Source organism: Perca flavescens, chromosome 14, assembly GCF_004354835.1.
Source record: "Perca flavescens isolate YP-PL-M2 chromosome 14, PFLA_1.0, whole genome shotgun sequence".
NCBI lineage: Eukaryota > Metazoa > Chordata > Actinopteri > Perciformes > Percidae > Perca > Perca flavescens.
The window spans coordinates 1,847,019-1,861,579 of NC_041344.1; the positions used below are offsets into that span (position 1 = coordinate 1,847,019).

The window sequence follows — 14,561 nt, forward strand, 5'->3', positions numbered from 1 at the left end:
ACAAAAATTCAAATGGCCCAGAAAAAGTCGACAAAGCGTTGAAAAAAGTGACAAAAACATCGTGGGTGTGTGTCGAAAAAGACAACCAAAACGTTGATAAAAAGGTTTTTCATTGAAAATGTTGACTCAGAAAAACAAAAATGTTTAAAAATGTCCACAAAGAGAACAAAGTGTGCAGGATAAAGGAGGTCTGGTGCTTTCTCTCTTCAGAGCCATGTAGTGGAAAAGAAACTAAATACACTTTTAAGTTGATTTGATATCTGTGTCACGCCAAACATTTGGCCCGTCCCATGGGATTACAGGACATCCCTATTTCACAGACATCTTCCTGTCCCGCAGATACATAATGTGGAGAAATACATGAATAAAAAACAGCTAATATCTACAGATCATCTCGGTAAAGATCTTTTTAACATATCGCCCTTGTTTCAACAATCAAAGGTAAAATAACAGATCTTAACTGTTTTTTTTTTTTATAAAAAAATGACTCAGAATGACAGAATTTAACCCTTAAATGACTTCTGTCTATTTCAGTTTAAACAACTCAGCAGAGGCTCCAAAAGGCCAATAAACCATTAGTCCAGCATAGAGGGGCTGAGTGAATGTGGTCTGGACTCTGTGGAGGAGAGTCATGGTTTCAGAGACGCTGTAGAAGGACAGAATACCTGCACTGTGATCCAGGTACACTCCTACTCTGGAGGACCCAGGACCTGAGACGGGAGTTTGGACTTTGTTGGACCAAAATGTATAACTGTTGTCGTAACAATCTAACGCCCAAGATTTGTCATTTTGTCCAAATACACTTTCATCTGACCCCCCTGCTCTGATGATATTCTTGTATGCGACTGCTACATAAACTCCTCCTCTCCTCTCCACCTCCCAGTAACAACATCCAGTCAGACTCTCTCTACTCAGGACCTGACACCTGTTAGTGAATCTGTCTGGGTGACTAGAATAAGACTGATGTTGACTCATTAATGTTGCTTTCCTGTTCCCCTCAGATAATAACAGCCGTGTGTATGCTGTGTTTGGATCCAGTGTGATTTCACGTGAATATTTTAAGAATCCAGCTCTGGTCTTGGGCTCTGGTGGTGGCAGTAAAACCTCCACTTCAGTCCCTGTCAGTGAGACGTTTGTCCTCTTCTCTCTCAGGACGTCCTGTAGTTTATCTCTGACTTCTGACACGGCTGCTGTCACGTCCTCAAAGCAGCTCAGAGGACAGATATGGATGCTGGATGCTGATTGGCTGAGAGGTGACAGTGAGGGGTAGTTGTGTAGAAACTGGTTGAGATCCTCTGTGTGTGAGAGCTTCTTCAGCTCAGCGTCTTCCCTCTTCAGCCTCGTGATCTCCTGCTCCAGCTTCTCCTGAAGCTCTCTGACTCGACTCACTTCTCTTTTCTGCTGGGATCTGACCTGCTGCTTCACATCAGAGCTTCTTTTCTCCAGGAGACGGATCAGCTCGGTGAAGATCTTCTCGCTGTCCTCCACTGCTTTATCGGCGGCGCGATCGATGGCCTCCGCCTGCTGTTGAAGCAGCTTCACATCTTTCTCTCTGTCCTGGATTCTCTGCTGGATGGTCTGTCGACTCCCCTCGAGCTTTGTCTGCCTCTCAGTCCTTTCTGCTGCAGCTGAGACTGTGTCGTGGCTTTTATGTTCGTCCACAGAGCAGAGATAACAGATAAGCTGCTGATCAGTACGACAGAAAATCTTCATCACCTCATCATGACGAGAGCAGACGTTCTCCTGGAGCTTCTTGGACGGCTCCACCAGCGTGTGTTTCTCGAAAGCAGGGGATTCAAAATGAGGCTGAAGGTGTTTCTCACAATAAGAGATCAGACATTGCAGACAGGACTTGTGTGCTTTGAGTTTTCTCCCGGTGCAGAAATCACAGGCCACATCTTCCGCTCCAGCATAGCAGTGATCAGCAGGAGCAGCTTGGAGTCCAGTCTTCTTCAGCTCCTCCACTAAAGCTGCTAACATGGTGTTTTTCAGCAGGACAGGCCTCGGTGTGAAGCTCTGCCTGCACTCAGGGCAGCTGTAGCTGTACTTACGATCCTCTTCATCCCAGAAGCCTTTAATACAGTTCATGCAGTAGCTGTGTCCACAGGAAGTAGTCACCGGATCCTTCAGTAGATCCAGACAGATGGAACAAGAGAAGGTTTCCCGGTCCAGCTGAACTCCTTTCTGCGCCATTTCACCTCTCGCTCAGTAACAACGACTGTCTGACTGTCAGAGTCTCACTTCCTGAGTGAAACTAGTCTGAGCTCTGATGTAACAACAGCATGTGATACGCTGTTGTACTTCCCCCAGCATGTTTGTTACACCCATCTGCAAACTGTAGCTCTGAAGGGGAGGGAACAAGGAAATATGATCACAGAGTGGAGCTGGCTGTGTTTGAGAGAGGAGGGAGGGGTTATCAATGTGTTTGTTCATTACTGGAAGAGGAGCGCTTTAAGAGACATACTCGCTATGTTGCAATGCCCATACTACCATTAGTATGACAGGGAAAGATATAGTATATCCCAATACAAATAATGTCAAATGCAGAATGCTTAAAATGTGTCCTGATGTACTCTGGTTGCATTTTGCAGTATACAAGTTAGTGTGCTTTTCTGACCCACAATCCTCTGTGCAGCATATCTGAGCAAGAGGCTCAAAGTTCAAGCTCAGTTTTATTTCCCGGAGAAAAAGTACGCGATAATGAACGCAGCAACACTTGTTTACAACAGAGCTCATTTCTCATTTAAAAACTCTGCTGACTTCAGCTTTTAGGAGGTAAACTCTTCTTAGAATCACAGGGTTTGGAGAGAGCTCTCCAGTCTACTGAATGACTGCGTTGTCCTGTAATTAACTTAAATAACTTAAGTAACGATGGAGTGATCAGGTAAAGAAGTGTGTGCAAAGTACTGACAGAGTACTTCATGTCCTAGGGGGCGGAGCCAGACGTGGTAAACATCCGGAGCTCACTCTAAATCCAGACCTGCCAACCCTGAAAAACTTTTTTGAGAAACAACCAAGGTTATTATAGTTAGACATTTTTCATTAGTTTTTATTTTTATTTCGTTTAGACGTTTAGTTTTCAAATTCAGTTTAGTTTTCAAATTCAGTTTAGTTTTAATTAGTTTTTAAAGTGGGTTTGCTAGTTTATTTAATTTTTTAATTTTTTGAAAATGCTCAGTTTTAGTTTAGCTTTTATTAGTTTTAGTCTTTTTTTGCAATATGGGTTATTTGTCAGGGGCAAAAAAAAAAAAAAAAAAAGTTAGAAAAACATATTATGTAATAATAACTCTAAAAAACCATACAACCTATTATGTATTCAACAATAACACCCTGGGTCCATTCTAGGAAGGAGGTTTAACATACTCTGAGTTTTCGGTTCCAGAACAGCTGATTTGAGTTGATTCAATCAACTCGGAGTATGTTCACTCAGGGTTACACACGTGCACCACCACTATAAAAAGGCAGCATGAATGGAGCCATGATTCTACGATTCGGGTCAGCGGAAATACTCATGCGCACAAACAGCGAGTTTGAACATGCATTTCGTTAAAAAAGCAAGACAGCGGCTGCTGCTGCAACAGAGAGAAAATTGGTGTGGGAGAAAATTGCTGCTCGAGTCAATGCGTACGCATTCACAGTCTATTCATTTCATATTTAATCATAGTTAACTTATAATATTACTGGTGAAAACTGGAATTGTATTACAGGTGCAATCCTGCGGGCGAAAAGGTAAACTATACTAATCCCATTCTGAGGCTGCAGCAGTATGATCATTAAGAGAACTATAATGTATAATCATTTATTTCTTTTTAATGGCTCTCACTGGTTAACGTTTCAGAGCGAGTCACACTTTTCTGATGGCTCTGCCTACAGTGGCTTTACTATTACAGTATGATCAGCCACACTGTTATAAAGAAAACTGCCGTTTGGAAAAAACGTAATGCGACACAAAGAATCTGCTGGATGTTAAAGCCTGTACACAATGGTTGATGTTAGTGATATGAGGACGGATAATGTATCTACATATCTGATGGACTTTGATAAAAAAAATTCCTCTCAAATCGGTTTTGTGGAAATGAAATCTAGTTTCAGGACTCAATATCATCTCCCGACGTAAACTCTCTGTGAATTAATACAGCTTTTTTATCAACGGGATCGTCGACAAATAGACATGACATGTTTGAGAAAAAAACGTTATATAATCTGCCTAACATAAACCAATAAGTTTTTTATTCATGCAGATAACAAACTGCATTAAAATGCGCCTGAAACCGACTGAATGAATGAATGAGGAAATGAAAGAGCGCTGTGTCAGAGGGAGGAGACTGAGAGAAACTCAAGGTTTCTTGATGAAAGCCTGCTCTCGACCAGGTTAGGTTCACAAGCTCAGTTACCATAGTAACTGACTCTGAGGTTAAGTTACCTCTCCTTCTGAAACGGAAAACCCAGAGTTTCCCTCATCGCAGGGGTTAACAAACTCAGAGTTTTCACTAAAACTGCTTTCTGAACGGACCCCAGTACAAAAATGTACATATGATGATGAGCACAAATATGTAAACAGTCTACACAAAACACAGCAATAAGTGCAAAATGTTTAAGTAACGTGTACCAGGAAAAAACCTAAATAGCCAACAGACTAAAAAGACAGGTGTTTTCAATCGTCAATTGACTCACACAGTGGTGTAGACATCCCAGTATCAACACACATATTAACCCACACTTCCTCACACTTTTAGTGTTCATGCGTGTTTACTAACCAACAGCTATCTGGTCACCGTGAAAGCCCGTCTGTAGTGTTCTCTGTCCTGGGTTGTCTCCGTCATGCTGCCTGGCCCTGGCCCCATACATCCATGCCCATCCATGCCCTGTACCCATACATCCATGCCCTGTACCATGCCCCCCCATAGATCCATGCCCCATATACATCCATGCCCTGTCCCATACATCCATGTCCTGTACCCATACATCCATGCCCTGTACCCCATACATCCATGCCCTGGCCCCATACATCCATGCCCTGCCCTGTACGCATACATCCCCACCCCATACATCCATGCCCCATCCATGCCCTGTACCCATACATCCATGCCCTGTACCCATACATCCATGCCCTGGCCCCATAGATCCATGCCCTGTACCCATACACCCATGCCCTGGCCCCATAGATCCATGCCCTGGCCCCATACATTCATGCCCTGTACCCATACATCCATGCCCTGGCCCCATAGATCCATGCCCTGGCCCCATACATTCATGCCCTGTACCCATACATCCATGCCCTGTACCCATACATCCATGCCCTGTACCCATCCATGCCCTGTACCCATACATCCATGCCCTGGCCCCATAGATCCATGCCCGTAACGTTACTGGGTTTTCTGTTTTGGGGGAAGGGGCTTTATGCTCTTCTTACCCTGTCACTGCTTGTTAAGGTAAGCTAGGTTAGCCTCCTAGTTTGTGTGCGCTTCTCAAATGTACTTTCAAATTCGTGGGATTTTTCCCTTTGTCCATGTATTTTACCACCTTCCACTGCGAGGCACTCGCTGTTATCTGACACAGTCATAATGAAATAGGACTCTGCCGCTTTCTTCCGAGTTTCGGTACCGCTATGATGCCAGGCGAGGGGTATGGACATGTTGTGTTCAATTTGACGTGGAATGTCGGAATTTCTGGGTTCCCAGTCGGAAAATATATGTCTACGGCATAGACTGAATAAAACAGGTCTATGGTCGTAAATGTCAACTCTAAAAGATATAAAGTTATTTGCTCTGTGAAAGACATTGACAAAGATGAAAACGAAGGACATTTACTCAATACTTTTATTTTATTTGAGTTAGTTTTGCAAACAGACATTACAGTTTTAGTTTAGTTATCATTTTTTTGTAATGCGTTTAGTTCACATGCTTACCAGTCACTTCAGCTGGTCCTAGGACATAGTAATTACTCATAGCCCAGGTTACTTATGATCTCTATAATAACCTTACCCTCCATAATGTACCTACAGTAGCCTACAGTCTTATAATAGTCTCCAAAATACTGTAATACTTTTACAGTATATCCCAAAATACTAAGCCTATAGTAGCCTATATCTATAAGATTACCATACTATAATATTGTTCCAAAATTGGCTTACTATAAGATTCCTATAATTCTTTTTTTGATGTGATGTACGGCCTAGGCTATAATGAAAAAGACATTTAACAGACAAACACGAACAATATATAGGGTACCCCAGGATCCTCCAACTTAAATTCAAGGCTTTTTAAGACCTTTTTAATACCATTTCAAATGAAAGTCAATGCCAACTTCGTACCCATTCCGACAGAAGTATGAGAGGAAAATGTAAATCTGTATACATGTTAAACCCTAAAAAATAATTATGAACAAGTAATCTACTTGAATTAAATAAAATGTTTTATTTAAATTATCAGTCATATTTAATACAATTTATTAGATCATAATATAATCCAATAAAATAAGATAAATTACACTACATAATGAGCAATTTTACTTTTGGTACTTTATATTTTGATAATACTTTTCTACTATTACTTAAGGAAGATGTTGAATGCAGGACTTTTAACTGACAAGTAATTTGTAACTCTACAACACGTTTTTTTCTACTGTACTACAATACATGATCTGAGTAAGTCTTCCACCTCTGTAAATCACGAGCAACAGTTGTTCATGAATACCTGCAGTAGTGTTTAACACAGAAAACAGAGAAATTCCCTAACACACTACTGAATGCTCTAATATACACTATTGAAATGCTCTAACACACATTTCTAAACGCTGTGAAGAAGTGATAGAAAACTCTGCTCATTTCTCTGTGATGGAGCAGTTTTAGTGAGGAAAGTTGAAAGGACATAGGCTGACTGACTCTAAACATGAACACTGTACTTTGTGGTGTTTCAGGAGGAAAAATGCCTTAGTTATACTTTCATATCAGTTTCAAATTTTCTCCGTCAGCTTTGTATAAAAACCCTGGAATGAAGACAAGAAGAAAATACTTTGTTCTTGTTAGTTTATTCATCAGGTAAAGCTTCAGTTTGTTCACACATCCCATCAGTACAGTCTGTTGAAAGACTCTTGTTCAATGATTTCATCAACACATTCACTTCATCCACAAAGAACCAGAATCTCAGCTATGCAAAAGAGAAGAATGAGTTATTGATTATGATTATGATAAGAACATTTGGTCCGCCAAACAAATACATGTAAATCTAGATTTCTTTAAACCTCCTGTTGTCCTCGGGTCAACTTTGACCCATTGTCAAAAAAGTTTCTATATTAGAAATTTGGGTTTCTTTCAACCAAATATCCCAAAAAATGACATGGATGGTTCCATACAACGCTCTTAACAAGTTCAAAAAATAAGTTCACTACTTTCATTGAATTTGGGTGTTTTAGTCAATTTTACAGCATTTGAAGAAAAAACTATTGATAAAAGAACATTAAAAAAAGTGACAAATGTTAAAATAAAAGTGACAAATGTAAAAAAAAAAAAAAATACAAAAATTCAAATGGCCCAGAAAAAGTCGACAAACGTTGAAAAAAGTGACAAAAACATCGGGGGGCGAAAGCCACAAAAGTGTCGAAAAAGACAACCAAAACGTTGATAAAAGGTTTTTCATTGAAAATGTTGACTCAGAAAAACAAAAAATGTTTAAAAATGTCCACAAAGAGAACAAAGTGTGCAGGATAAAGGAGGTCTGGTGCTTTCTCTCTTCAGAGCCATGTAGTGGAAAAGAAACTAAATACACTTTTAAGTTGATTTGATATCTGTGTCACGCCAAACATTTGGCCCGTCCCACATGGGATTACAGGACATCCCTATTTCACAGACATCTTCCTGTCCCGCAGATACATAATGTGGAGAAATACATGAATAAAAAACAGCTAATATCTACAGATCATCTCGGTAAAGATCTTTTTTAACATATCGTCCTTGTTTCAACAATCAAAGGTAAAATAACAGATCTTAACTGTTTTTTTTTTTTTTTATAAAAAAAAATGACTCAGAATGACAGAATTTAACACTTAAATTACTTCTGTCTATTTCAGTTTACACAACTCAGCAGAGTCTCCAAAAGGCCAATAAACCCTTAGTCCAGCATAGAGGGGCTGAGTGAATGTGGTCTGGACTCTGTGGAGGAGAGTCATGGTTTCAGAGACGCTGTAGAAGGACAGAATACCTGCACTGTGATCCAGGTACACTCCTACTCTGGAGGACTCAGGACCTGAGACGGGAGTTGGGACTTTGTTGGACCAAAATGTATATTTGTTTTTGATATAATCTAACGCCCAAGATTTGTCATTTTGTCCAAATACACTTTCATCTGACCCCCCTGCTCTGATGATATTCTTGTATGTGACTGCTACATGAACTCTTCCTCTCCTCTCCACCTCCCAGTAACAACATCCAGTCAGACTCTCTCTACTCAGGACCTGCCACATGTTAGTGAATCTGTCTGGGTGACTAGAATAAGACTGATGTTGACTCATTAATGTTGCTTTCCTGTTCCCCTCAGATAATAACAGCTGTGTGTTTGCTGTGTTTGGATCCAGTGTGATTTCACGTGAATATTTCAAGAATCCAGCTCTGGTCTTGGGCTCTGGTTGTGGTAGTAAAACGTAAACTTCAGTCCCTGTCAGTGAGACGTTTGTCCTCTTCTCTCTCAGGACGTCCTGTAGTTTATCTCTGACTTCTGACACGGCCGCTGTCACGTCCTCAAAGCAGCTCAGAGGACGGATATGGATGCTGGATGCTGATTGGCTGAGTGGTGACAGTGAGGGGTAGTTGTGTAGAAACTGGTTGTGATCCTCTGTGTGTGAGAGCTTCTTCAGCTCAGCGTCTTCCCTCTTCAGCTCAGTGATCTCCTGCTCCAGCTTCTCCTGAAGCTCTTTGACTCGACTCACTTCTCTTTTCTGCTGGGATCTGACCTGCTGCTTCACATCAGAGCTTCTTTTCTCCAGGAGACGGATCAGCTCGGTGAAGATCTTCTCGCTGTCCTCCACTGCTTTATCGGCGGCGCGATCGATGGCCTCCGCCTGCTGTCGAAGCAGCTTCACATCTTTCTCTCTGTCCTGGATTCTCTGCTGGATGGTCTGTCGACTTCCCTCGAGCTTTTTCTGCCTCTCAGTCCTTTCTTCTGCAGCCGAGACTGTATCGTGGCCTTTATGTTTGTCCATTAAGCAGAGATAACAGATACACTGCTGATCAGTACGACAGAACATCTTCATCACCTCATCATGACGAGAGCAGACGTTCTCCTGGAGCTTCTTGGACGGCTCCACCAGCTTGTGTTTCTTTAACTGAGCTACATCGTAATGAGGCTGAAGGTGTTTCTCACAATAAGAGATCAGACACACCAGGCAGGACTTGATGGCTTTGAGTTTTCTCCCGGTGCAGACATCACAGGCCACATCTTCCGCTCCAGCAAAGCAGTGATCAGCAGGAGCAGCTTGGAGTCCAGTCTTCTTCAGCTCCTCCACCAAAGCTGCTAACATGGTGTTTTTCAGCAGGACAGGCCTCGGTGTGAACTTCTTCCTGCACTCAGGGCAGCTGTAGCTGTACTTACAATCCTCTTCATCCCAGTGGCTTTTAATACATTTCATGCAATAGCTGTGTCCACAGTTAAGAGTCACCGGATCCTTCAGTAGATCCAGACAGATAGAACAAGAGAAGGTTTCCCAGGCAAGCTGAACTCCTTTCTGTGCCATTTCACCTCTCGCTCAGTAACATCGACTGTCTGACTGTCTTGTGTCTCACTTCCTGAGAAGTGAGACTAGTCTTAGCTCTGATGTAATAAAAGCATGTGATACGCTGTTGTACTTTCCCCAGCATGTTGGTTACACCCATCTGCAAACTATAGCTCTGAAGGGGAGGGAACAAGGAAATATGTGCACATAGTGGAGCTGGCTGTGTTTGAGAGGAAGAAGAGGAGGGAGGGGTTATAAAGTTCTGCTTCATTCCTGGAAGAGGAGTGCTTTGAGAGAGATATTGGGTGTGTTGCAATGCCCATACTACCATTAGTATGACAGGGAAAGATATAGTATATCCCAATACATAGAATGTTAAATGCAGAATGCCAAAAATGTGTCCTGATGCACCCGGTTGCATTTTTCACTATGCAAGCCAGCCTGCTTTTCTGACCCACAATCCTCTGTGAAGCATATGTGAGCAGGCTCAAAGCTCAAGCTGCGATTTTATCTCAGTTTCATGTCCCGAAGAAAAAGTATGCGATAAGGAACGCAGCAACACTGATTACAACAGAACTCAAATCTCATTTAAATACTCTGCTGACTTCAGCTTTTATCAATCATTCAATCAATCAAAATTCATTTGTATAGCGCTTTACAACAACCAGCAAGTATCCAAAGTGCTTCACATCTGGAACTAAGAATAGACAACATATCTTGCAATAAGAAGAATGAAACATAGAAAACAGTAAAATCATAAAAGGTTACACAGAAACAGGAAGAGGAAATTGTCACACCACTACTGCGTATTAAAAGCCATTCTAAACAGGTAGGTCTTGAGTTTAGACCTGAAAAGAGCAACATCTGTAATCGTGCGAATATCAGGGGGTAACTTGTTCCAGAGTCTCGGGGCAGCAACCGCAAAAGCCTGTTGGTTAGAAGACCGCAGAGACCGGTTGTGCTCACGCAGGGTTAAAATGTTGGATAGGTACTCTGGGGCCAGGACATTAAGGGCCTTAAAAACAAACAATAAAATCTTAAAATCTATTCTAAAACGAACAGGGAGCCAATGTAGGGTGTAAAGACATGAGTGATGTGTGCACGTCTAGATGTATTTGTTAAAAAGCGAGTTGAAGGCGTGAGATGGAGGTTTGATTCAAACCAACATAGAGAGCATTACAGTAATCCAACCTTGAACTAATAAAAGCATGGATTGCTTTTTCTAGATCATGCCTGTTAAGGAATGGCTTAACTTAAGCTAGTAGACAGAGCTGGAAAAAGCTCATTCTAACAACATTGATGATTTGTTTCATGTTGCATTCAAAAGTAACCCCGTAATTTCTGACAGCTGGCTTAAAATATGAAGCCAGTGCTCCCAAACTCAAAGATGGACCGTTTTTCATGCCTGAAGTACTGAAGATGATACACTCCGTTTTATCTTCGTTCAAGTTAAGAAAGTTTTGTGACAGCCACAACTTAATATCATTGATACAACTAAGCAGGGAGTCTAATGCGACACTGTCATTCGGTTTGATAGGCAAATAAATTTGCAAATCATCTGCATAACAGTGAAAAGATAAGTTGTGCTTTCCTATAATAGCCCCTAATGGCAATATATATAAAGAAAACAGGATTGGGCCAAGAATTGAACCCTGGGGTACCCCACAAGAGAGAGGAGCAGTTGACCAGGAGTAGTCACCAATCATAACAGAAAAGCTCCTATTCGCCAAATAGGAGCTAAACCATTGAAGTGCCGAGCCTCGGATGCCTACACGCTGATCAAGGCAAGAGAGGAGGACTGCATGGTCTACCGTATCAAACGCCGCTGTGAGGTCCAATAGCACTAAAACACTAGAAATCCCGGCATCTACAGACAAGGCAATATCCTTGTGCACTCTAATCAGTACAGACTCAGTGCTGTGACATGATCTAAAACCAGATTGAATTTTTTCAAACACAGAGTTCAACTGCAAAAAGGCTTGTAACTGTATAAAAACAACTTTTTCCAAAACCTTTGACAGAAAAGGCAGATGAGAGACTGATCTAAAATTGGACAACACTGTAGGGTCAAGATTAGGCTTCTTAAGTAGGGGCCTGACCACAGCATGTTTAAAGGCAGCCGGGACAGAACCTAAACTAAGACAAGAATTAAAAAACGTGAGTAGACTCGGCCCAATGTTAGCCAATGTCTAACGGACAGTGGGTAGGTTTCATGTGTTGCACTATCTCAGGAAGCAATGTCAGAGAAACTGGCTGAAATTCCTCAAACACAGCAGAATGCATAGGAGCAGCAGGTACAAACACATTAAAACTAACTCTGGCGTATTGCCTGACAGATGCAACTTTGTCAATAAAATAACAGAGAGACTTCTAACAGGTACTAGTTGAAACCTCTGTTGGATCAGAGGTGCATGGATTCACAACAGAGTTAATAGTATTAAATAACACTCTGGGTTCATGGCAACTGTTAGCTATTATGGAAGAGAGATGTTGCATCTTCGCAACCTTCACAGCCTTCTGGTCTCTTAATTAACCCAGTGATACTTGCAAATTGTCCTGTTGCCTAAGGGCCCTTGTGGAGTCATTTAGCCAGGGGTCTGCCTTAGGTTTAATAGATTTAGTCCAGACATGATGAGGGGCAATAGAGTCTTAAATTTCAGTGCCCGTGGAGTGGAACAAAGAGAGAATGTCATCTGGATAAGAGGGAGATACCACACCATTCATGACACAGAACTGTGAGCCTCCAAATGCCAAAGCAAACTCTCCAGCTGAAGAGGAGGTGATGCAGCGGTGCCTAGAAGCTGAAGAGACAGGCTTACTAGCAGGTGGTGGTACACTGATCTCAAACCTGATGGGGAAATGATCTGAGATACCAGTTTCTTTTATTTCACTTAGTGAAACTTAAAGCCCATGAGAAATAATGAGGTCCAGGGTGTGTCCAAGATGATGTGTTGGCCCTTCCACACACTGATTAAGACCAAAAGAGATTAAAAGTGATTTAAAATCATTAGCAAGTGGGTTAGAGGGGCAACACACATGAATATTGAAGTCCCCACAAACCAGGAGCTTGTCGTATTTTGGAACAACATCAGCTAAAAAGTCCGAAAACTCACATATAAAATCCTTGTTGACTTTTGGTGGGCGATAAATAACTGCACACAACACAGGAGAATCCAAGTCAGCCACAAACAGCTGAAGTTCAAAACTATTATAACAGAGTGCAGGTAACAATCTGCATCTGTACTCATCCTTGAAGAGCGTGGCCAGCCCGCAACCTCGACCTGACGCTCGCGGAGAGTTGAGGAAAGAACAGCTGGGGGGGAGGAGCTCCGAGAAGGCGCTGTCATCACCTGGTTTCAGCCAGGTTTCCGTCAACAGAAGAAAGTCTAAAGCATTGGTTGTAAAAAAGTCATTGAGGATAAAAGTCTTGTTTGTGAGTGATCTGGTGTTGATCAGCGTCATGCAATTTGAGCGCCGCTCAGTCTGTTGGGAAGCACGATCGAGGGGGCGGAGATTCCCAGGTACGCAGCCTCGCCTGGAGCGCATCCTGCTCCAACGGCGGGGAAATTTGCATTCGGAATCCGGGACCGTCAACTGGAGCCATCGGTAACTGTGTACCGGAGAACGCCGTGGATTGCAGGCGCGGAAAACCCGACACACGGATGGCCCGGATCGCGTGTCTAGGGTGATGCCAGGTAAGCTCTGAGCTTACACGAACTCTGCCTCTTTTTCCGCATCTCCTGCGGCGATTGTTGCTGAGCCAAAGGCCGGGCTGACGCTGTAGATAGGCCGGCATGGACGCCAGGAGGTAAACTCTTCTTAGAATCAGAGGGTTTGGAGACGGCTCCCCAGTTTACTAAATGACTGAGTTGTCCTGTAATTAACTTGATTCAAAGTTTATGTTGTTGGCAATGATTCAAACACAATCAGAGTAAAGTTTAATGCGACCTTAACTCCAACTGGTTGAGTGAAACTAAATCCTAGCTCACACAATCCTAATTAAGAAAAATGAATGAATCATGAATCAGAAATATGGACTGGATTGTTTGCGATGTCTGTCATACTGGTCAAAAAGCATTGGCTTTCCGCCAAATGGTTCCCTGAGGGTGGCATAGCTGAGAATGCTAAAACAGGATTTAGAAGAAGGAGAAAGAAAATTAAAGGGGGAAAACTAATTAAGACAGAGGATTTAAAGCTACTGAGTACAGGAAAAACAAAGAATGTTTTAAAATATAGATAAAATAGTGATTCAGGGAAAGAATGCAAAAACACACATGCACCAATAACCTCCTCATGAGTTCTAACCAAAGTAGTGATGGGCATTCCGGCTCTTTTTTGTGAGCCGCCTCGTTTGACTCAGCTCACTGAAAAGAGCTGGCTCTTTTGGCTCACAAATGGCTTTTTAAAAAGATTAATGTTTTGACTATGATAGGTGTGAAAAACAATTCTAATTAAATTATTAAATGAAATCATACTCACAATGTCTCACAATGGCAGGAACAGAATGGGAGGCTGATCAGACAGTCGAAAGTAATGTGTGCCTATATAATTATATTTTTGTTCTTTGAATTAGTCAATTATTTTAAATAAAATAAAATTCACTCATTATTTCATTATTACATAATCATTTAATTTCTATAGGCTATATTTTTAAAAATAGAGTCGGCTCTTTGGATATGCGAGCCAGCTCCCGTCGTTCACCTACAAGAGCCGGCTCTTAGAGCCGACTCATTCGCGAACGACCCATCACTAAACCAAAGCCCACGTTCTGAGCTTTCTCTAAAAACCAGGAAGACAAGCTGGAGAAACAGAGGGACGAAGAGGACACAGACTCAACTCTCGGACAGGACCGACAG

At 42.0% G+C, this 14,561-nt stretch overlaps 2 protein-coding genes across 2 annotated transcripts; both read right to left on the minus strand.

Annotated features, from left to right (window-relative positions):
- Positions 1-490: 490 nt before the first annotated feature.
- On the minus strand, positions 491-2,257 carry LOC114567725 (tripartite motif-containing protein 16-like). Its single transcript, XM_028596832.1, has one exon. The coding sequence runs from the start codon at positions 2,191-2,193 to the stop codon at positions 526-528; it is 1,668 nt and encodes a 555-aa protein (XP_028452633.1). The 5' UTR covers positions 2,194-2,257; the 3' UTR covers positions 491-525.
- A 5,772-nt stretch (positions 2,258-8,029) lies between these two features.
- LOC114567724 (tripartite motif-containing protein 16-like) lies at positions 8,030-9,734 on the minus strand. The gene has a single exon (XM_028596830.1). The coding sequence runs from the start codon at positions 9,724-9,726 to the stop codon at positions 8,059-8,061; it is 1,668 nt and encodes a 555-aa protein (XP_028452631.1). The 5' UTR covers positions 9,727-9,734; the 3' UTR covers positions 8,030-8,058.
- Between the last annotated feature and the right edge of the window lie 4,827 nt (positions 9,735-14,561).